Genomic DNA, 24,787 nt, shown 5'->3' with positions numbered 1-24,787 from the left:
GTGCACTGACTCAGGTCACAAAGCTTCTCTCTCTGTCACAAATGTCTGAGGTTAGTGTAACCTCAGCTTGTGGGTTCTGTGGGGCAGTACTTGGAATGAGTTGCAACAACAATTTTTAAACAACAAAATGGTTTACTTTTCTTTACAATTAACACTTTTAAAACATCAACATTTAACGTTACAATTCAAGGTCCTGTTCAGGTTGCATTTCAAGTCCTTCTATTTACAGTCTACTGATATTGCCAAGTCCAATTCTTCTTTGCAAGTTGGCTGGCTCCTGAAGACTCCAAGGGCTTGATGAACAGGTTGCAACATGATGAAGGTCTCCAGGAGAACTCTCACCCATTACAACCACAAAAGAAAACCCTGAAACAATAAACTCCAACATTTACAACATAGCAAAAACAACAACTACCTTCCCAGTAGTTCCCAACAATATTGCAATTAAGGGCTTATAGAAATCAAGGTCCGAGTCTGGTAGCCTTGTCTTCTTCAAAGAGCTCTTGCAGCCTTTCTGCTGCCCTGAGTCTCCACCCCCTTACTGGGTCAACCCATTCTGGGCATGGGGGTTACATTAGCATTTCCCTCACTCTCAATTTATGTCTGTCAGTCCCTAATTATCTTCAGCAGTTCTAACCTCCAGAGATTACTATGTGTTTTACAATCACAAACACAGTAAAGGTACAAAAATTACAAAAATGAGGATAAGTCCATAACAGTATTCAGTCCTGTAGCCCAGTAGAGGGAGATTGGCAACTCTTAGAGGGCTCCAAGTCCCATCTTACCCAAGCAAGTACTTGGCATGGGGGAAAACCCTCAGCATTCTATTTCTTGTTTTGCAGAAGGTCATAAAACGCACACCACGCCTTCCTACCCTTGCCTTGCGAGAACGGTTCAGAGTTCAGTGTTTGCATTTGGATTATGGCTGGGTTCCGTCATCACAACAAATGAAAAATCACCTTCAGGTACATTGTACCTAGAACGTCTCACTGCCGGAAGCCCGTGGCCCATGTCTGAAATCATACACAGCCTCCATGCATCCCTGGCTGATCTTCACCATCCTCTCTGCTTTGCTTGATGCAGGTAAGCTTTTCATTTCTGGCCAAGTTAATTGATGGAGGCGAACATGTCGAAACCAGGAAGTCAAAAGGACACAAGAGCTTTGGAAGCACGGGAGCAAGGGAGGCATGTGAGGAGGGAGAATAAATAATAAGAAAGGTAAATGGTGAAGGTGGTTTTAGGCCTTTGATTGGAGAAATCTGCATGGGGGTGTATATCCAGAAGAAGAAGACGACTTTGGATTTATATCTCTCCTGTAGGAGACTCAAAGGGGCTTACAATCTCCTTGCCCTTGCCCCCTCACAACAAACACCCTGTGAGGTAGGTGGGGCTGAGAGAGCTCCAAAAAGCTGTGACTAGCCCAAGGTCACCCAGCTGGCATGTGTCGGAGTGCATAGGCTAATCTGAATTCCCCAGATAAGCCTCCACAGCTCAGGCGGCAGAGCGGGGAATCAAATCCGGTTCCTCCAGATTAGAATGCACCTGGTCTTAACCGCTATGCCACTGCTGCTCTCATATGGGGGTTTGTACATTACAAGCATGCACAAGGGGAAGCCAGCTGTCAGAGAGAAGCATCATAACTTGACTTTCCCATTGACACACTAGGTTTTTATCAGTAGGGATTCTGGGGTGTAGCATTTAACTAAGTGCGATCACCCCTCTTTTATATTTCTGGGGCTGTAACACATCTGTTTTGCATGCAAAGTTCCTAGGTTCAGTTCTTGCCCCTGCAGAAAATGGCAACTTTAGAGGTTTTCTATGGCATTATACCTTGGTGAGGTCCCTTTCAAAATCCTGACCTTCCCAGGCTCTACCCCCAATTCCCCAAGAATTTCCCAACTGAGAGTTAACAACATTGGGTTCCCCTGCGGTTTAGTATTAGGGAGAGGGTCTTTCTATCCAATTACTCCACCTCATGCATACAAACCTCGAACATAGCTCCCCCTCCTCTTAGCAGACTTGCTAGGCAGTGCCTGGCAACTGGCAGAAGGATTTTGTTTGGGGGCGCAGCACACTGAGAGAACATTTTTAAGCAAATGCGGCCCCGTGTACTTACCAGAAGTTCTTACCAGAAGTGACAAAGAATAGCTCTAGGAATTGGCCAGAGACTCTATGGTAAAACCATAGAGCTCCAACAAAAAGAGGGGGGAACAAATTTAACCCTGCAAACTAGAATTAAGTACCTAAAAGGTTAAGAAGTAATCACAATGGTCACTAAATATAAAACTGCTACGTATCAAAAACACCCATGAGGAGAGGCTGCAGCGTTTGGGACTCTTTAGTTTGGAGAGGAGACGACTGAGGGGGGATATGATTGAAGTCTATAAAATTATGCATGGGGTAGAAAATGTTGACAGAGAGAAATTTTTCTCTCTTTCTCACAATACTAGAACCAGGGGGCATTCATTGAAAATGCTGGGGGGGAAGAATTAGGACTAATAAAAGGAAACACTTCTTCACGCAGCGTGTGATTGGTGTTTGGAATATGCTGCCACAGGAGGTGGTGATGGCCACTAACCTGGATAGCTTGAAAAGGGGCTTGGACAGATTTATGGAGGAGAAGTCGATTTATGGCTACCAATCTTGATCCTCTTTGATCTGAGATTGCAAATGCCTTAACAGACCAGGTGATCAGGAGCAACAGCCGCAGAAGGCCATTGCTTTCACCTCCTGCATGTGAGCTCCCAAAGGCACCTGGTGGGCCACTGCGAGTAGCAGAGAGCTGGACTAGATGGACTCTGGTCTGATCCAGCTGGCTTGTTCTTATGTTCTTATGTTCTTATTTATTACAAATTAAAATCATCAACATATTATGGAGAGCCCTAATAGCCTGCCTTATATACACAATATCACAATGACAATACACAAAGGGGTCCTATGTGTATTAGCTATCAGACTAAAAATTGCAATTATAACATTTTGTCTATAAACAAAAACGAACCAGAAGAAAAAATAATTAGCCGATCTGAAATAACACTTTTGATACACATAAAAAAGGATTATTGCATATACTCGTTTATAAGCCGACCCGCATATAAGTCGAGGCACCTAATTTTACCACAAAAAACTGGGAAAACTTATTGACTCATGTATAAGTCTAGGGTGGGAAATGCAGCAGCTACTGGTAAATTTCAAAAATTAAAAAGATACCAATAAAATGTTTTTAAATGTTTATTTCAAAGAAAAACAGTATGGTATCAACAATAACTTTAAAAGTTCTGAAGTGGAATATATAACTCTCACAGACAGTATCTCTTCAGAGTTTCATAGGGAAGATGCTCAACAAGATCCCCCTTATACTCAAGTATATAAGGTAATTAATACAATTTCTAAAAAGCAGACTTAGTAGAAAGTTGTTTAAAATTGGCACTCAGGTCTTGCACATACAGTCATGTCCTCTTAAAGAGTATAATGTGTCAATCATGCCTGATTCTTAAGGAGAGAATAAATCAACAAAAGAATTATTGTATTTTTGACCACTTTTGACCACCGACGAAGGCCAGCAGACTGAAATCCATCTGATTTTAAGGGTCCAAAAAGTGTCCCATCGGACCTCCTTTGTGTACTGTCATTGTGATATTGTGCAGGCTATTATGGGCCTTCTATAATATGTCGATGATTTTAATTTGTAATAAATATGTGTTTTCGATAGTTTATTTTATTTAGTGGCCCTTTTAATAACCCCTTGACCTTTTAGGTACAGTGGAGCCTCAGTTTTCGTTGGTAATCCATCCGAAAAGAATCGATGAAAACCGAGACAAACTTTTCCTTAGGAATCAATGTAAATCCAATTAATCCGTTCTAGGCACTCCAAAAAACATACCAAAAACATATTTTTGGGTGAATAAACATAGTGTTTAATGCTGAAAACAGTAATAAACAATAACACTAGGACCAGCTTCAGAGCCAGTGGACCAATGTCGCACCAGACAGCTGTCCCAAGAGGTCTGTTTCTGACGCCTCTTTAAGATTTGTCTGAAATGGGGCAAGACATTGTCATTAAAGAAGTTGCAAACACTGCCTGCAACAGCTTTGTCCAGATGATTTTTCTCCACAAGCCCCTGCACCTTACTGCAAATCAATGAAAACCGAGACAAATTGATGAAAACCAAGACAAATTTTTCACTGAAAAAATAGATGAAAACCAAAACCAATGAAAACCAAAGGCAATGAAAACCGAGGTTCCACTGTACTTAATTAAGAGCTTCCAATGACTTTTAGAACTATCCTTTGTCAATTCTGGTAAGAACTCCTGGTAAGTACCCGAGGCTGCATTTTTAATTTTTCTCCCGCTGCTACTCAAAATGGTGGAGGGCAGTAAGATCTTGAGGAATTTGCAGCCCTGCCTCTTAGTTGTATATTTTAATCGAAACGGAAAAAGCCCTTTAGCTTTTCCATCAAGAAAGGGGTTCCAGCCACTTAATCTTCTTGGTCGCCCTCCACCATAATCAGGAACATTCCCAACCTGGACCTGGCAGCCCTACCTTTCCATCCCTGCTGGTAGCCAGGAAGGATCTGCAAGTTCCAGTGGTGGGATCCAAAATTTTTAGTAACAGGTTCCCATGGTGGTGGGATTCAAACTGTGGCATAGGGCCAATGGGGCTGGGCGGGGCACGACGGGAACGTGGCCAGGCATTCTGGGACGGGGCATTCCTGGGCGGGGCTGGGGCAAGGACACAGCCGCTGTGCCGGTCCTTGGGTGGGAATCGAATGCACGCAGGCACAGGCTGCCACTCACGCCGGTGCATCTCCTGCTAGACTACTTCAAGTTTGGCACGCTACTGCTGAGAGGAGGGACGTAACTAAGGCAAAAATCACGTGGCAAAATCACCAATTAGTAACCCCCTCTCGGCACGCACAAATACTTAGTAACCTACTCTCGGGAACCTGTGGGAACCTGCTGGATCCCACCTCTGTCTGCAACCCTGCTTGCTATGAAAAAAGCTTCAAGTGTTCAATTTTTGTGAGTCAGGCAGTGGTTAAATGTACACATGCAGTGTTGACCAAAACCAAATCAAGCCCAGCAGACCAAGAAGGGAAGAGAGAGTAGAACAAAATCTACCTGTGATAAATATGGCTGTTGTAGAAATTGAGCTCTGCCTGGAACCTTTTCGTATTTCTCCTTCCAGTGGACCTGCTGGCTTGTGAAGACTGTAGCGCTCCAGGGAAGGCCTGTGATGGAAATATGAAGCCTTGTTTCTTGGGTGAAGATACTTGCGGCACCATCCTAGGGCAGACCAATCTAGGTAGGCAATCTGAATGTCCAGAGGCACCTTAAAGCCTACAAACATTTATTCCGGCATGACCTTTGGTTAATCTGAGGCCGATTTGGCACAGCGAATGTGTAATGGGTTGCAGTCGTGATAAAGAAACCCTTTTTCTTGTTTTTGTATTCACATACATTCTGTGCAGGCTGCGATTAGAGCCCATGGAAACGATCCAGGTTGCCTTCGTGCCTTTGCTCAGAGACACTTCTCTCTCTTTTAAATTACCTGCCACACATGCGTAGCTATGCAGGAATGCACAAATGAACCCCTACAGCCTTACCAATGTCCCATGATATGACTAGTTGCATCTGCGTAGCCGCAAAACTAAAAAAAGGAGAAGAGGCCACTGGCGTAATGCCCATTGGGTAAGGTGGGCAGCTGCCCAGGGCATCACCTTGTGAGGGGCATCAAAATGCTGGGTTTGTTTTTGGGTATATTAGTGGTTTTCCATTTTTGGCCTGCAGGGGGCGCAGTGTTTAGGCTAGCACAGGGGTAGGGAACCTGCGGCTCTCCAGATGTTCAGGAACTACAATTCCCATCAGCCCCTACCAGCATGGCCAATTGGCCATGCTGACAGAGACTGATGGGAATTGTAGTTCCTGAACATCTGGAGAGCCGCAGGTTCCCTACCCCTGGGCTAGTGGCACCAACATTTCAGCGCATCATCAGGGAACTGTCCTTATGCTACCCCCCAAGTTTGGTGAGGTTTGGTTTGGGGAGTCCAAAGTTATGGACTCCCAAAGGGAGTGCCCCTATCCCCATTGTGCTTCAATGGGGAGCCTAATAATAGGAGATGGGGGTTACAGCTTGTCTGAGGGTCCATATCTTTGGCCCCCTGAAACCAAACTGCACCTCAAACTTGGGGGGTATCATTAGGGCAGTCTCCTCGATGAGACCCTGAAAGTTTTGGAGACTGTGCCTTCAGAAATGTGCCCCCCCACTTTGGCCTGCAACCCACTTATTGACAAGCAAATGCAGAAAACTCAGCGCAGAACAAAAGATTCTTGGGCAAATTTCTAGGATGTTCCTGCAGGGTGCATTTTTTTGGATAACCTATCGGCACTGTGTACAAAATCTTCAAGGGTATCATCTGGAGATGATGGCACCCCCCAAGATTGGTGCAGTTTGGTTCAGGGGGGCCAAAGTTATGGACCCTCAAAACTGTAGCCCCCATCTCCTATTAGCTCCCATTGGAAACAATGGGGGATGGGGCACCCCCTTTGGGAGTCCATAACTTTGGACTCCTTGAATCAAACCTCACCAAACTTGGGGAGTAGCATAAGGACAGTCTCCTGATGATATGCTGATATGTCTAAAAATGCACCCCCTGCAGGCACCAATGTCCTGGTGCAAAAAAAAATTTGGTCATGGTGGAGTGGCCACCCATGGGGGGGGGGGCATTCAACTCAGGTTTTGCCCAGGGCTACAGTTTGCCCAGGGCTGCCTCGTTATGCCCCTGGAAGAGGCCGCTCTGCCAGGCAATTGGGGGGTGGCTTCTCCCTAACCGTGGAGGAAGCGCTGGAACGGAGGGAAATAAATCACCTCCTGCCTGGCCATTTGCTCAGAAGCATCTCTGAACTGAGATTTTTCAAAAGGATCGCTTGTTTAGCCATTAAAAAAAACAGGTTGGAGGAAATGAAACAGGGCAGACACATTTTGGGTGGAGGGCCTGTGCAAAGTCCCCCCGCAAAACGGGTAATACAACACTACACCTGTTCTTCTTGGTCCATGACGAATGGGCCAGAGTGCACTTCTTTGGATTGCAAGGAAAGTCTTCATATGACCACAGTGAGCATTAGAGGAAAAAAATATTCATGCAACAATCAGCAATCACTCTATTTATTCTCCTGTTTTAATGGCAACAGTAAAGATGATGTTGGCCACTAGAGGTCACTGTTGCAGAGATTGAAAATTTTCAGGGTCTGTCCTGGAATTGCACTTCATATACAATTTGTCACTTCCCTCCATTTGATGTCACAAACAGAAAGATGAGAGCTGTGCACCAGGGGTGTAGCTAGAGTAAATGGAGCCCGGGGCAAAATCTGAGTTTTGCGCCCCATTTGGGCAGCATCCCTCCCCCACCACGACCAAACAACATTTTTTGCACCAGGTCATCTCAAAGTTACCATCGCATTATAGAACATGCCCCAACACACAAATCTGAACACACCCAGGGCTCCCTAGTTTAAACAACATTGAAAGTGATGCCATTTTTTGAACGCGGGAAATCCACCCTGAAACAGCATCACTTTTAATATTGTTTAAACTACAGAGCCCAGATTCTCCTTTTAAATCCACCTTAAGGGGATACTCTGGGCTCCCTAGTTTAAACAACATTGAAAGTGATACTGTTTCAGGGTAGATTCCCCACCCCAAACAGCATCATTTTCAATGTTAGGTTGTTGTGTCAGGTTTTCACTGGGCTATGTGGCCGTGTATCTTTGTTCCTAATGTTTCACCTGCATCTGTGGCTGGTATTTCCAACGGTGTATCAACAACAGAGAGAAGTCCTTATTATACACTGTGTCCAGCCTTCTCTTATAACAGACTACTCTCTGTGATGCACCTCTGAAGATGCCAGCCACAGATGCAGACCCAAAACGTTAGGAACAAGATCTATCAGACTACTGACTACACAGCCTGTAAACCTCACAACTACCAGCGTTGAATCTGGTTTTGAAAGCCTTCAACAATACTTTCATTTTTTTTAAAATCTAGGGAGCTCAGATTCTCCCTTTAAATCCATTCCAAAGGAGTGGATTTAAAGAGAGAAACCTGAGGAAAATTTGAGGTGCCTGTCAGGAGGAGCAATGTTTTAAGCTAACAGTACTAAACTTTGTAGGCTATCTCTCAGAAGACTCTCTCTGATTTAACCACCCAGGTTTGGTGAAGTTTGGTTCAGGGGGTTCAAAGTTATATGGACCCTCAAAAGGGTCAGCCCCATCTACCATTAACTCCCATTGGAAACAATGGGGATGGAAGCACTGCTTTTGGGGGTCCTGATAACTTGGACCCTCTGAACCAACCTTCACTGAAAACCTGGGTGGTATCTGTGCAGACTATCCTTATGATACCACCTAGGTTTAGTGAAGTTTAATTCAGGGGATCCAAAGCTATGGACCCCCAAAATGGGTGACCCCATACTCCATTGTTTCCAAATGGTTTTTCTTGGCTAATGGTAAATGGGTTGCTACCATTTTGAGGTGGTCCATAATCCTTGGCCCCCCTGAACCAAACTGCACCAAACCTGGAGTGGTATCAACAGAGACTATCCTTATGATACCACCTAGGTTTAGGTGAAGTTTAATTCAGGTGATCCAAAGTTATGGACCCTCAAAATGTCAGCCCCGTTTAGCATTAGCTCCCATTGGAGACAGTGGAGTATGGGGTCACCCCTTTTGGGGTGGGGTCCATATAGCCTTGGAACCCCTGAACCAAACTGCACCAAACTTGGCTGGTATCATCAGGAGAGTCACCTGACAATAGTTTGAAATTGTGGTGCTGCTAGCCTAAAAACTGCGCCCCCTGCAGGGCAAAAATGGAAAAAAACCTGAAAAATAGAAAAAGCCACTAACGAACCTGCAATTTTTGCGCCCACCACAAGGTGGCGCCCGGGGCACTTGTCCCCGGATGTCCCCATTGTAGCTACGCCTCTGCTGTGCACTAACCAGTTTGATTTCCAGTTTATGCTTAAGTCAAGTAACACAATTCCATGCAGCTACATGCAATTAAGTTTGAACTAAGAACTGCCATTCAACGATTACCCTTTTCACTAATCATCTAGACTGGTCATTGAAATGACCCAAGATATGTGTTTTATGGGAAACAAGCCTCCTATGGGTAAATAAGGACAACATGACTTGTGGGAGCACAAGAAACTTGTGGGAGCAGCTATCCCATTCCTTTGCTTCTTCCCCTCTCCCCCTATCTCATCCAGTCTTTCATTCTTCCTCTCTCCTGCTACCCCTCTTCTTATACTCTCTGCCCTCCATGTGTTACCGCTGCTGCTTGGGTAACATTAAGCGATGTTTAGTTCAGGCAACGTAGTGAAGCGCAGGAAGCCGGTGTTCTTCGAAAACAGAATATTTTTATTCGAAAGTGATTGAAAGTGTTTAATCCTGAAAACAATAACAAACAAACGAATAAATAAATAAAAGCAGGAAGAAAACCATGTGAAACATTGGCACAAACACATATACACGTCCTTTCCAGACCCTATGGAGACTTCCGGGTAACACTGGTCTCTTTGCTCTGGTCCTTAGCCAGTGCAGTCTGGTGATAGGCTTAGGAAGATATTTTTTAATATATTTACTATATTATATATAGTAAAATATTTTTATATTTTCCTGGCGGTAACACATGCTTGTCATTTTCTCGTTCTTTCTGCCCCCATCACTCTTTCTCTTTCTATCTCCTCACCCCATCAATCCCTTTGTGACGCCATCACCCTCTGAGCTGCCAAACTGCCCCTCCCACCCACAGCAGCAGTGGTGGCAGAGGTTCTCTTGGAAAAACAATGGACAGTGAGCCCTCCCTCCAATGCCAAAACAGCCCTGCCCTCTCCCCTTGCCTTTTAAGCCTTGGACCTGAGTTCCCTAGCAATAGTCTCTGATGGAAATCCATTACTTAAAGCTCTCCTTTAATCATTTTTTTTGTTTTTTAACATTCCATTTTTTCTTTCTTTTTTTAAATTTTAGATTTTGTTGCAAATCCAAGGCTCTTTTCATGTTTAGTTCAGGTCAGTTAACCTTTATTAGGCATACATATTAGGAAAATATAAACAATCACTTCTCTAAAACTTACACCAACATTTTTGCAACACTTTGTAAAACTTGAAGATCTTTGCAATTAAGTATTTGTACCATTCTTAATTTCCTGTTGTAAATTCGTTTGGCTAGCGAAGAACAGTGCTTCCTAAACACGTCATATTTCGGGCAGACAAGTAGAATATGCTCCAGAGTTTCAACAGTTGTTTTACATACTTTACAAATTCTATCAGCATATGGGGTTTTACAAAAATCTATCATAGTGCTGCACCGAAGGGAAAACATTACACCTGGCCGTAGTGAAAACCCATCTCTGTCTAGGATCAATCAGTAAGCTATGGCTCATTCCGCACATGCAGAATAATGCACTTTCAAACTGCTTTCAGTGCTCTTTGAAGCTGTGCGGAATGGCAAAATCCACTTGCAAACAGTTGTGAAAGTGGTTTGAAAATGCATTATTTTGCATGTGTGGAAGGGGCCTAAGATAATATGCTGACTGTCCCGTTTTTTTAATGATTCCTTAATATGATGGTGAACAGGATGCATTTGCATGACTATTGAGCCATTGCTCTTCCTGGTCATAAAGACGGATTTTTATTTGGGATAATATTTCCCCTGGCACCAACATTAATAATGTTTCAAAACCTAAACCCAAGCAACAGTTTTTGAGTAATAGATTCCCATCATTTTGTTTTCAGCAGTTCAGGAAGCATTATGTAGGACAGTTAAACTACACTCAGCCCTATTGCAACAAAGTTTAATCCAATATTTGAACGTTTGAAGCCACACCCTAGTTTCTAATAAATGCAGACCAGCCTCTAGGCATAAAACTGCATAACGGACACTATAAGGCACTCCAAAAATTTTATATAAAAAACAAGATTGTACCTTTTCCACCTTGTTATTCTATTCATTTATCAACAGTGGTGATCCATATAATATCTGCTGAGTTATTTTGGCTTTATACACTTTTAGTATGGCAGGAATAAAAGCATGACCTTTTGTAAAGAAAAAACGTAATAATGTCTAATTGAAGTGTTACATTTTTTTTAAATTGCTGCTTCTCTCTGTGTTGTGCAGTGAGTATTTTGATGAAAGAGGACTCCTAAATATTTGAATTTTTGAACCAACTCTATGGGGCTTCCATTTAAAGATTACTTATAGAGTTGATGACTATTGGAGACAATAATGATTTTGGGTTTTTTCCAGATTTATGCTGAGAGAATTTCCTTTACAGTATGCATTGCATTTCAATAATAAGTGGTTTAAGTCAACTTCAGGATCGCATCGTCAGCATATAGCAAAATTGGCACAGCAACGTTACCCATTGTTGGACAATGCATGCTTGCCTCTCTGAGTTTAGGAGCTAAGTCATTCAGAAATAAATTGAACAAGGTCCGTGCCAATATACATCCTTGTTTTACGCCAGTATTTATTGGGATTTTGGTGATGTTTGCCAATAGATGTACATTTTATTTGGCAAGTCATTTTCGAATGGAGACATCTTATTAGTGTTAAGAGTCTTTGATCTACTCCCAAATGATTTAGTTTGTCCCAAAGGAGAATCCTATTTACTGAATCAAAGGCAGCTTTAAGATCCAAAAAGGCCAGAAAGATTTTGGTATTACCCCGGATCTTATATGTGGACATAAGCACATTAAGTAACGTACAATGGTCTAGTGTTGTAAAACCCTTCCTAAATCCAATTTGTTCATGATCCAAGATATTGTATTCTTGTATCCAGACTTGCAAATGATTTAACAGGTATCTTGCAGAAAGCTTCTCCGCTATTGATAATAAACTAATTGGTCTATAATGAGTGGGTTCATGAGGATTTCATTTTTTGAAGACTGGCATAATATGGGCATTTGTCCAGGAACTTGGTATAATACCTGCATCAAATTGTTTACCTGCATCAAATTGTTTAGCTAAAATAGGCGCCCACCAGTTAGTATGGGTTTTTTAGACTTCAGCTGGAACCAAACCAGGTCTGGGAGCTTTATTAGCTTTGAGCTGAAGAATTAAGGTTTTAACTTCATCAGCTGATACAGGGGGCCACAAGGGTATATTCATTAGACAGCAGATATCCTGTGATGCCTAAGGGCCATGAAAAAGGTTACTAAAATATGCGTGCCATTGCATGGGGTCTATGTTTGCAGCAGGAGAAGGTACACAATAACCCTTAGCAACAATAGACCTCATTTTTAGAGTCTTTACCCAAAGTTGCCTGAATAAGTGATTTCCATTGGGATTGTATTGCTTCTGATGGTTCTTATAGATACATGCAAACAAGGAACTTCTTAACATAAAATATACACAGGGTAAGATCTTTACCCTTTCTGCAGTAGCATTTGACTAAATCTGCCTAAGAGTCCTCTTAATTTCCTTCAAAAAATTGTCAAAAAAGTATTTTTGTAAATATGAATTTTATCTTGTTTGGTGACAGTGTAACCTCCGCTTGTGGGTTCTGTGGGGCAGTACTTGGAAGGAGTTGCAAAGAACCAAATTTAAACAAAACAGTTTACTTCTCTTTACAAATAACATTTAACATCAACATTTAACATTACAATTCAAGGTCCTGTTCAGGTTGCATTTCAAGTCCTTCTAGTTAACTGATACTGCCAAGTCCAATTCTTCTTTGCAAGTGGGTTGGCTCCTGAAGACTCCAAGGGCTTGATGAACAGGATGCAACATGATGAAGGTTTCCAGGAGAACTCTCACCCATTACAACCACAAAAAGAAACCCTGAAACAATAAACTCCAACATTTACAACATAGCAAAAACAAACAACTACCTTCCCAGTAGTTCCCAATAATATTGCAATTACCTTAACAAGGTGTTAAGGGTTTATAGAAATCAAGGTCCAAGTCTGGTAGCCTTGTCTTCTCCAAAGAGCTCTGCAGCCTTTCTGCTGCTCTGAGTCTCCACCCCCTTACTGGTTCAACCCATTCTGGGCATGGGGGTTACAACAGCATTTATTATTCTGTCAGTTAATCCTGCAAATTGTTCACAAAAAGCAATTGGGGAAACTGCAGTCAATAATCTCATTTCATTTGACTTTTGGGATGAAACAAATGTACCTAATTTATATTCAATAGCCTGATTCCAAATCAATTTAGGAGTGATAGATTGAAGGTGAGACTATTCCATAGATGTTATTGCTGGCAAAATAATACCTCAGTTCATGTTTGTAGAAGAAGAAGAAGAGAAGAGTTTGGATTTATATCCCCCCTTTCTCTCCTGTAGGAGACTCAAAGGGGCTTACAATCTCCTTGCCCTTCCCCTTTCACAACAAACACCCTGTGAGGTGGGTGGGGCTGAGAGAGCTCTGAGAAGCTGTGACTAGCCCAAGGTCACCCAGCTGGCGTGTGTGGGAGTGCACAGGCTAATCTGAATTCCCCAGATAAGCCTCCACAACTCAAGCAGCAGAGCTGGGAATCAAACCCAGTTCCTCCAGATCTGAGTGCACCTGCTCTCAGCCACTACGCCACTGCTGCTCCTGTAGAAAGATCTGCCTTCTCCATTCACAGTTCGAGTCAATCAATCAATCAATCAAACAAACCTTTATTGAAACTGAATATTATCAACAAAACAAATATCACTCAAAGTACAATATTGCCTCTACTTATTAGCGGTGACAATTGAAGTCTTGTGCTTAGCATCTCGAATTTTCATAGCAGTTAACAGGAACTTGGCTACTGCCACCATTGTTTGAGAATGAGCTAAAGATAAGATACTAGTTCCTTATCAGAGATCCTTAGGCAGTTCATTAGTAACAGTTTGATAAGTATTTTCCCCAGGGGCATGTAAACATCCCAGTGCAGCAACACATGTGCAACTGTTCCAAGCTGTCTCTGCGAACGGGAGCAGGCCTTTTACTGCAAGGAATTTTCACATATCTGCCCCATGGTTCCAGTCATCGGATTTAAGTATCCAAAGATTTGCCGACTTCTCTACTAGATATTTAGAGCCCCAGACCAGAGGTGGGATCCTTCAGGTTCTCATAGGTTCCTGAGAGTAGGTTACTAATTATTTGTGTGTGCCGAGAGGGGGTTACTAATTGGTGATTTTGCCACGTGATTTTTGCCTTAGTTATGCCCCTCCTCTCAGCAGTAGTGCACAGAACTTGAAGCAGTCTAGCAGGAGGTGCACAGGCGTGAGTGGCAGTTTGCGCCTGCGTGCATTCGTTTCACGCCCAAGGACCAGCGCAGCAGCTTTGTGCTTGCCACAGCCCCGCCCAGGAATGCCCTGCCCCCGGAATGCCCAGCCACACCCCTGTCGTGCCCCACCCAGCCCCAGTGGTGCTACGCCACAGTTTGAATCCCACCACCATGGGAACCTGTTACTAAAATTTTTGGACCCCACCACTGCCCCAGACCACAAAGATCAGTCGCTCTGGAGAAAATGGCTGCTTTGAAAGGTGTACTCAATGGAATTTTACTCTGCTAAGGTCCTTCCTTCCCCAAACCCCACCCTTCTTTGCCTGCATGCCCAAATCTTCCAGAATTTCCCAACTCAAGAGTTGTCAACCCTACTGACAACAATATTAAAAATTACACAAATAAATAAAGTGAGCAAGCAACTGTCATTCACTTATCCCTAGAGGTCTCAGTGAGCCTCTTATCAAGTAACACAGAAAGGACAAGAGAATGCCTCTCATCCTCTGGTTTCTAAAGGAACCCTTGGCTAAAATCAGAAAGCAAATCTCTCTTGTTATCAGACTTCTTGTTTGTCAGCAGCTGCTGCTGGTATTTCTCTCTGGTAAGAGACACCTTTTCATTACAGCAGAGCGCACAGAAGCAAAACACAGTGCAGCTTATCCAGGCGTGTGTGCGTGCTGAGAACAAAAGAGACTTGGAGCCAGTTCATAGTTTCCCACTAAACCAAGGAGTCCTTATTAGAGAATTCTATGCTAGATAGGAAAATCAAACATTTAACATCAAAAGACCTTTGTTAGGCATACATGTCCAAGATAAAAATCACAGGAGAAGCAAATATAACGACAGATTAGGTTTCTCTTGCCAAAACTTGCAGCAAATACTGGGCTGTGTTCCCTAGAATCAAGGGATCGTTGCTGTTGAGTAGTTTTAAGGTGCTAGCTTTAGGCGAGCAGTTGCGTATAAACTGGGACAATAAGGCTTCCCTGAGAGGCTTAGGCTCATTCCGCACATGCAGAATAATGCACTTTCAAACTGCTTTCAGTGCTCTTTGAAGCTGTGTGGAAAAGCAAAATCCACTTGCAAACAGTTGTGAAAGTGGTTTGAAAACGCATTATATTGTGTGTGCGGAAGGGGCCTTATATTTTGGGCAGTGGAACAAGATGCGTTTGAGCATTTCAATGCAAGTTGGGCAATGTGAACATACTCTGTCTGAAAGAGGGGAATTCCCAAACCGACCCTGTAACAAGGCTGGAGAGAAAATGTTGCATCTGACTCTGATTAGAACCCAACATTGCCTAGGATTGGCAATAGGTGTGAGGCCATCTTGCCAGCCTCTGGATTAATACTGAGGAACAAAGGGGAGCATGATGTTCTTGCTTGGCTTAATAGGAGTTGCTGCTCTTGGTCAAGTAGTCTTGTTCTAATTACCCTTAATATATCTTGAGGCTCCCTCATAGCAAGGGCCTCCAGGGATAGACCCAGAGAGGTAAGTTTACCAATAATTGTGCTCCACCATTCCGAGGCTTGTAAATCAGGTAGTGCCCTGTACAGCAGGCTATTAGATTCAGTATAGAAGCACAACATTATCCAGAACTTGAAAGTAAGTTACCATGCCCTAGTTGTTAACAGGTGCAGGCCACTCTTTAAGCATAGAACGACATATGGGACACAATGGGGTACTCTGAAATTTCTGTATGGAAATGATGATTGGACCCTTTCTTCTGATTTGCTCCATGCACCGATCCATTATTGGGACCCCGTATAAAAGATGCTGCAATACTTTGACTTGATATACCTTTAAGGTGGATGGAATATAGGACAGGCCTACTACCCATTAAGAAGCATTACAAATAGAGCAGTGGTGGGATCCAAAAATTTTAGTAGTGGTGGTGGGATTCAAACTGTGGCGTAGTGCCAATGGGGCTGGGCGGGGTAAGATGGGGGCGTGGCTGGGCATTCCGGGGGCGGGGCATTCCTGGGCAGGGCTGTGGCAAGGCGCCCAGCCACTCGCGTCAGATCATGGGTGGGAAGCTGAGGAATACACGCAGGCGCCATGAGCTGCCACGCACGCCAGTTCACCTCCCATCGCTAGACACAAAGCTTCAGAAGTTCCTGCTTGGCTGCTGCTGAGAGGAGGGAAGGCAAAAACACTAAGGCAAAAATCACGTGGCAAAATCACCAATTAGTAACCCCCTCTTGGGACACACAAATAATTAGTAACCTACTCTCGGGAACCTGTGAGAACCTGCTGGATCCCACCTCTGAAATAGAGGTAGGGAGAATTTTTTCACCAGCACACAAAATGTTGGTGCAAGCTGAGGCAGCAATTGACTAGAGAGCTTAATGTTGGGTAGGAGACATAAGACTCCTCCTGAGCTTTGCATTCCCCCCACAGCCAGGCAGGGGACGTCTTGCAGGTGCCTTAAGGAAAAAAGGTGCATTTTGAAGAGTTTTCAAAAAGAGATGTCTTGAGGTGAAATAAAGCATCTGGATGATATCTCGGGAAGAAAACTGTGCAGAGTGCCTTCCTAGGACACCTTTTTTTTTAGTGTCCCCATGTTGGAATTTTCAGCCTTGTTTGCATGCAGCAGCAGCACCAGCAGCAGGGAATTCTGGGAATCTGCACTAACATTCTAAAGGTGACAGTTAAAAAATGTTGGTAATTCTTCTGCTCCTTGACTAACTGAGAGAAAGATGTTTTTTGTGTTTTGCTAACCAATGCTATGTAAAATTGCCTCTGACTAAGATACTGTATAAGCTTACTGTCACAACCAAAATTGTAACAAACGATGAGCCGTGCATGAAGCAATGTATATGTGATAATTTGTTGATATATATTTATACGGTTTCATTTTCTCTCTTTCTCTGGCCCCTTCCGCACACGCAAAATAATGCATTTTCAAACCACTTTCACAACTGTTTGCAAGTGGATTTTGCCATTCCGCACAGCTTCAAAGAGCATTGAAAGCAGTTTGAAAGTGCATTATTCTGCATGTGCGGAATAAGCCCCTGTTAAAAGTAAAGTTCTCTTTATGTTTATGAACTTCTGAGGAAAAACGGCTGGTTATTAGAAAGATAACTATTCTGATTTAAAGTGATACACAATTCACATTTCTGCTCATTACTCTACTTGACAGGTTTATACATTGTAAATATACCTGTTGCCCTTCACTTAGGACGTCTTATTTAGGTTGTGCGGCATGGACCACAGGTGGCTGACCATTGCCTTCCTCTACAGAGTGTTCCTTGGAGATCACCATCTAAGTACCAACCCAGATTAGCTTCTTAGATCTGCCAAGCCTGGGCTATACCATGCTGCCTTCCCTCCCATTTGGTAGCCCAGCAAGTAATTTATACACTACATTTCCCCCCTTCCTCCAACAAGCTCAGGGAGGCCCCACACAGATCTATTTTCCTCCATTTCCTCCTCACAACGAACCTGTGAAGTAGGTTTGACTGAAAGAGAGTGACAGACCCATGGTTCCTCTGTAACTTTGCTCACAGAGTGAGAACAGAACCTGGGTTGCCCAGATCTTAGTTTGACTCTCCAGCCAGTACTCCACACTGGCTGTCTCTCAAATCATTATTCAGTTCATGGTGTCTCTTCTTTTTTTGAACAGCCAAGGCCGGATTTTCAGGCATCTTGAAGACCTGTACGACATCTACAGCTTGCAAAGCCGGCATCAGGACTATGAGTCTTGGCCGTCAGATAACACTGAGAAGGAATGCTGTGTGCTGCCAAGAAGAGAACTTCGGAAATCAATCAGTTTTATGTGCGTATCTCAGACTGATGTTTAGCCTCCAGGGGGCACTGTATTTAATGACATGGATACTGCAGAGTTATGAATCTATAGAGACCTGGACAGCTTTGGCTAGCCTGATTTTATCAGATTTCAGAAACTAAGCAGGGTTGACCCTGGTTAGTACTTGGATGGGAGACCGCCAAGGAAATTCAGGGTCACTTACACAGAGGCAGACTATGGCAAATCGTTTCTTAACATCTCTTGCCTTGGAAAACCCTTCTGGGTCACCGTAAGTTGGCTAACATTGGATGGAGCTTTCCACCACCACCACCAGAGGCATAAGACTAGCATGACTTCAAACAGTTCTTAACATTTGCTTCCAAAGAGAAAGTTGCAAAAACAAAAAAGAAAGGGGAAGAAAAACCTCAGCCCAGAAACAGCAGGTACCCAAAGATAAACTAAAAGACACAAGATAAACTAGAGACACAAGATAAACTAGAAAAACTTTTAACACAATACAGATAATGGAACACTCTTCCTCCAGCTGTCCAGGCCCTGCGGGACCTTGGTGAGTTCCGCAGGGCCTGTAAGACTGAGTTGGAGTGTCCAGTCGCTGAAATGTGTGCCCCCCCCCTACATACTTGACTTACCATCATGCCACCCTCTGAGAGGGAAGTCCGGCCGTCCCCTGTCTTAGGGAGGCCTTTAAATTAAATTGGGTTTCGGGATGCCAATATTTTTTTGTACTGACCGCTGCTTTTAAATGGATTTTATTGGTTTTAGTAATTGCACTGATTGTAATGATACATTGTATATATATATGGATATTGTTGTGCACCGCCCAGAGCCCTTTGGGGATGGGGCGGTCTACAAATCCAAACAATAAATAAAAAATAAATAAATAAATAATATTTTTAAATTATTTTTATTGTGTTGGATTAAAACTCTACTGATTTATCTTGTGTAACCCGTTGGTATTCGTACTATTATGAGGACATTTGTTAGCTTTCTTTGGATACCTATCTGAAGTGAAGGACAGCTACTCTGTCCCTATACCTCTATGGTCCTCCTTGTCTTATTTGCTCAATCTCAGTTACTCCATATGTATTTGTTTGTTTGTTTTCTGTATATATCTTGCCCATCCCCAAGCATGATAAAAATACAAACAGATAAAACCAGCCTAAAATCACTTTAATAAACCATCCCCACCCAACACCCTAGCCCTCCTTCTGAAAATGCCTGAACACCCACCCCAACAATTTCAACATTTGGGTTGAAGTTGGGGCTAAAAACCAGGATAGATTTGGTGCAAATAATGAAAATAAAAGAGGGTTGGGGAGGAGGATGCATCTCCCAGAGGAGGTCACCTGTATGTCTGATCACAGAGGGTGGTCTTGACCAGATGCCTAAATTACTGCAGAGTGGATCTCCGGTGGGAGAGTGTTCCAGAATGCTGGGACCACCACAGAGAAAGCTGTCTGCATGGTTCCCAACCTGTGTGGCCATGTTCAGTTTTTGATCACTGAACAGTGTGGCGCCAGAGATGTATCGGGGAGAAATGGTGCCAAGGGACAACAGAGCCCTTCGGAGGTGGGCAGTATACTAACTTTAATTATTATTATTAACAACAACAACACCTTCTCTAGGCGTCCCACCGCCCCTGTGCCCCCTCGTGCTCGGTGGCAGGGCTTGGGGGGCACCGAGCCACATCCCCACCTCCTTGCAGGCTGGCCACTAGCTCTTGCTGTCCCCAGGGCTTGGGGAGGGCAAAAGCCAGCCTGCATGGAGCCTGGGGGCAGATCTCGGCGGGGGTCACCTGCCACCTTGCCTCTCTGCAGGCCAGCTCTTACCATCCCCATGTCCTGGGGAAGGCAGGAGCCAGCCTGCAGGGAGGTGGAGGCGGGGCTTGGGGGCATGTGATGAATGCCATTTCATCATGGAGGGGGTGCCCAGTGCCCCCCCACATAACCAAAAGGCATGCATCTGGGGACATGGATGACCCCATGTCCCTATAGGCTGTATGCCTCTGGCGCCATCCCCTCCTCCCCTACAATGACTTCGATGTGCTGTGTAGGTGTGGGGGAGGTGTGGGGGCATGCAAAATTGCCCCCACACACCACACCCTCCTCCCCCACACCAACATGGCTTGGACAAGCTGATTTTGGTGTGGGGGAGGAGGGGTGTGGGGCGGTTTCGCGCTCCCCGTGTGACAGGGTGGCATGTGCCCAGGGACATGTGTCCCCACATGTCCTCGTGGGTGTATTCCCCACGGAAAGGGGCTCCGCCCCTTGCCAGAGGCCACTTGATTTGTGTTGTTTTTCACATTCTTTTAAAAAAAATCTCTGTGATTACCTATGGCTTTAAACAGTGTTAGACAGATTCATGAACAATAGGTCTATCAGTTTCTACTAATCATGGTGACTAAAGGAAAACTCCACATTTAGTGGCAGTAAATATCTGAATCCCAATGCCGAGAAACAACATTGCAGAAAGCCTTGTCCTCTTACTCCTCTATGCCCTGTTTATCCTCCCAAGCAACTGGTTGGCCATTTTGTGAGGCTAAGTTCCAAAGTAATGCAGAAGACTTAAACTCATGTTTAATGGACACCTTGACTGTGGATCAAAGAATTGCTATTTCATTAGATGCTTGTATACGATACCTATATGAAAGGTGTACTATGATCTACTAGTGAGCAGACTACATGGGCTAGAGCAGTGGAAAAAATTTTAAACAGGTATTATTAATTTTAATAGTTTTTATGTATTTTAATAGGTTTTATTGTGATAGGTTTTAGTTGTTTTTACATTGTATAGGATTTTATGAGTTTTAGGTTGTACCTTGCCCAGAAACCTCAGGTATAGGGTAGGATAAAAATAGAACAAATGTTTAAAAATACATAGAATAAGACTAGACCATGAAATGAGCAAGAGAACCAGATGGCTCACCATTATTTCCTATGAATTATACCACAGACTTGCATGTACCGTATATACTCGTGTATAAGTCAACACGCATATATGTCGAGGCACCTAATTTCACCACAAAAAACTGGGAAAACTTATTGATTCGCGTATAAGTCGAGGGTGGGAAATGCAGCAGCTACTGGTAAATTTCAAAAATAAAAATAGATACCAATAAAATTACAATAATTGAGACATCAGTAGGTTAAATGATTTGAATATTTATTTCAAAGAAAAAATAGTAAACTAGCTCTGTAAGTGGAAAAGGGAGACAACAAAAACAATATGGTCTCAACAATAACTTTAAAAGTACAAAAACCTTAGCTCCACCAGCAACCAAGCTAAAACACAAGAGTTAAAACACAAGAGTTAAAAACACTCATCAGTGTTTCATGTGTAACATAGGTATCACTGTTGTTCCTCTTTGTTATATGTTTTGCCCCTGTGGCACCTGCTGTTATTTTTGCTGTATATTGGCCACTGAGTGAGATAGGAATCTGGATTAGATGGACCACTGGTCTGAAACATTATTTATTTATTTATTTATTTATTTATTTATTTATTTATTTATTTATTTATTTATTTATTTATTTATTTTCTTCAGTTTTTATACCGCCCCATCCCCGGAGGGCTCTGGGCGGTGTACAGCATGATACCATCATGTACAGGATAAAACGACTAAAACTATTAAAAGCAGCGATAAAATAGGAAACTAAGCATAATAACTAGGATTGCTTTACAGAGTGGCGTCCGACAATTCTATTTTTCAAACCCTCTTTCAGGGGAGGAAAGGCAGCCAATCCCAAGATGGCAGGGGGCACAGATGTAGAGGCCGGGGGGGGGGGCACCATGACTCTTATGTTCATATGCTTTCATTGCTATGCCTTATATTGATTATGTACTGATGTTCTCAGTGCCACCAGAGGATACTACACAAAATGGATTAAGCTGCCCAAGTTGTTATGCACAAGATTCTGATTCGTGTGTCGCTGAAAGTACCCTGCGTTGTACTGGAGCTGAGAATCACTGTGTCTACGTGACAGGCATGCTGGAGTTCTTGCAAGGCATCAGTAAGTCTAAGAAGAGCGGCTTCAGAAAGCACCAGAAACCCTGGAGAACCATTGCCCGTCTGAGTAGACAATATGGTGGACCAGTGGTGGATCAGTATAAAGCAACTTCATGTGCTCATGAGGATTGATTTAGAGGGACTCCATAACGTGTTCTTGGGTTGACAGCGCTCAAGTTCATTGGAAGTGGTTTAATTAATTGATTCTTGAGGGAAAGTGGAGAATGTGGAGTGACTGCAGTGGGCTTAAACTTGGGAATGTTCAAGATTATGTTGATTAGCAGACAGTGGGAATTCAAACCACAAATGCAGCCCAAGACGGATCTCACCACATTTCTTGGTGACTTCATACATGATGTAGTGCAGGGGGCTCTAGCCTGTGGCCCTCCAGATGTTCATGGACTACAGTTCCCATCAGGGCCTGCCAGCATGGCCAATTGGCAGAACTGAGGTAACTTATAGTCTATGAACATCTGGAGGGTCTCAGGTTGGAGACCCCTGGTGTAGTCTATAAAGTCTATAAAATTATGCATGGGGTAGAAAATGTTGACAGAGAGAAATTTCTCTCTCTTTCTCACAATACTAGAACCAGGGGGCATTCATTGAAAATGCTGGGGGGAAGAATGAGGACTAATAAAAGGAAACACTTCTTCACGCAACGTGTGATTGGTGTTTGGAATATGCTGCCACAGGAGGTGGTGATGGCCACTAACCTGGATAGCTTTAAAAGGGGCTTGGACAGATTTATGGAGGAGAAGTCGATTTATGGCTACCAATCTTGATCCTCCTTGATCTGAGATTGCAAATGCCTTAGCAGACCAGGTGATCGGGAGCAACAGCCGCAGAAGGCCATTGCGTTCACATCCTACATGTGAGCTCCCAAAGGCACCTGGTGGGCCACTGCGAGTAGCAGAGAGCTGGACTAGATGGACTTTGGTCTGATCCAGCTGGCTTGTTCTTATGTTCTTATGTTCTTAGGGGTTAGATTGCTGGACCATGGTCTGAGAGACCCAGAACAGAATACCAACTCTGCCATGAAAGCTTGGTTTAACCATCCTCTCTGCCTGTCTGCATAACCTACCTTACAGTGTTGTTTCTGTAAAGTTAAAATGGATGACCAAAGGAGTGATTTTGTAAGCTATTTTGGGTCTGCACTGGGTGTGGTATAAATAAATAAACATCAATGGCTTTATAATACCACAAAATAAGACAAACTCCACAGGAAATATTGTTGCCAACTTTGGGTTAGGAAATATCTGAAGAATTTTGGGGGTGGAGACTTGGGAGGATGAGGTTTGGGGAGAGAAAAGAACCCAGTAGAGTATAATGACACAGACTTTTCCCTTCAAAGCATTCTTCAAAGTGTCAGTATCCTCCAAGAGAACTGATCTTCATAGACTGGAGATCAATTGTAATCCCAGGAGATCTTCATGCCACACCTGGACATTAGCATCCCTAACAAAAAAAACCAGAGATTTTACACTTAGACATTGGCCACACTAGTGTTTTATGGAGTTACAACCAGGACATGATTTAGGCCAGGGCTGGAGCAAGGAGAAACTGCTCCAGGGGCACACGCACGCCCTGTGCCCCCACCCTGGAATGCCCCTCCACGCCCCAGCCAAGCCCCCTACTGGTGCACACCTTGGGTGTCATGCCCCCCCTGTCCCATTGGTGCTACGCCACTGATGTAAGCTACAGACTGTGATGTGGTCTCTTTTGGAATGACACATGTTTCATTTTTCTTTACAGCTGCCAACACCACCACATTTGCGGGCCAGGGATGTGCCACTGAAAGTGTCTGTGAACCTAGAGAAGGGGTATCTGTTTATTCTGGTGTTTTCTCCTATGCCATATCAACAATTATGGAGTGCTACCCAGCCCCCATCACAACAAATTCAGCCATCGTTCACCATATCTCTTGGATGAAAGCCACTTCTCTGCATCTCATTGCCACTTCTGTCATGTCTTCCTTCTGTTTCCTGTCCCACAACTCTTTCTTGTAGGTGAAGCAATCAGCTGGCTTACCTCCTCTGCACACCTGTTGTCAGGTTTATTTCTGGCCCCTTTCATAACCACAAGAACATGGAAGATATTCACTTATTCTCCTGAGGGGAGCTACAGCAACAATTGTTACCCTAAGCCAGTGGTGGCAAACCTATGGTACTCCAGATGTGTATGGACTACAATTCCCATCAGCCCCTGCCAGCATGGCCAATTGACCATGCTGGCAGGGGCTGATGGGGATTGTAGTCCATGAACGTCTGGAGTGCCATAGGCTCGCCACCACGGCCCTAAGCCATATGTGTCAAACTTGTGGCCCTCCAAATGTTATGGACTACAGTTCCCATCATATCCTGCCAGCATCATGTTGGCAGGGGATGATGGGAACTGTAGTATATAACATCTGGAGAGCCACAAGTTTGACACCTGTGCCCTAAGCAGTCAGTCTCCACTTAAGTTTGGGGAAATTAGTTGTAGAGACAGAGTGAGAGGGAGCAAGTGAGATTGATAACCAGGATTGTCTGGGCGAGAACTCTTAAGTCAGCATGATATAGTGGTTAACAGCAGGTGGACTCTAATCTGGAGAACCGGGTTTGATTTCCCACTCCTCTACATGAGCGGAGGACTCTTATCTGATGAACTGGATTTGTTTCCCTGTTCTACACATGAAGACCTTGGCCTAGTCACAGTTTTTCAGAACTCTCTCAGCCCCACCTGCCTCACAAGGTATCTTGTGTAGTGAGAGCAAGGAGAAGGAGT

The 24,787-nt window shown here is 43.7% G+C and overlaps 1 protein-coding gene across 1 annotated transcript; it reads left to right on the top strand.

Moving 5' to 3' along the window:
* The first annotated feature begins 985 nt into the window (after positions 1 to 985).
* On the top strand, positions 986 to 24,050 carry LOC125434168 (phospholipase A2 inhibitor and Ly6/PLAUR domain-containing protein-like). The gene is made up of 5 exons (XM_048499176.1): positions 986 to 1,083; positions 5,190 to 5,306; positions 17,875 to 18,027; positions 21,873 to 22,028; positions 23,777 to 24,050. Exons 1-5 carry the CDS (start codon positions 1,035 to 1,037, stop codon positions 24,028 to 24,030), a joined length of 729 nt encoding a protein of 242 aa, XP_048355133.1. The 5' UTR covers positions 986 to 1,034; the 3' UTR covers positions 24,031 to 24,050.
* Positions 24,051 to 24,787: the final 737 nt, after the last annotated feature.

Source organism: Sphaerodactylus townsendi, linkage group LG06 (genome assembly GCF_021028975.2).
Source record: "Sphaerodactylus townsendi isolate TG3544 linkage group LG06, MPM_Stown_v2.3, whole genome shotgun sequence".
NCBI lineage: Eukaryota > Metazoa > Chordata > Lepidosauria > Squamata > Sphaerodactylidae > Sphaerodactylus > Sphaerodactylus townsendi.
The sequence above is the reverse complement of the archived record's forward strand: the minus strand, read 5'-3'. Positions and strand labels throughout refer to the sequence as shown.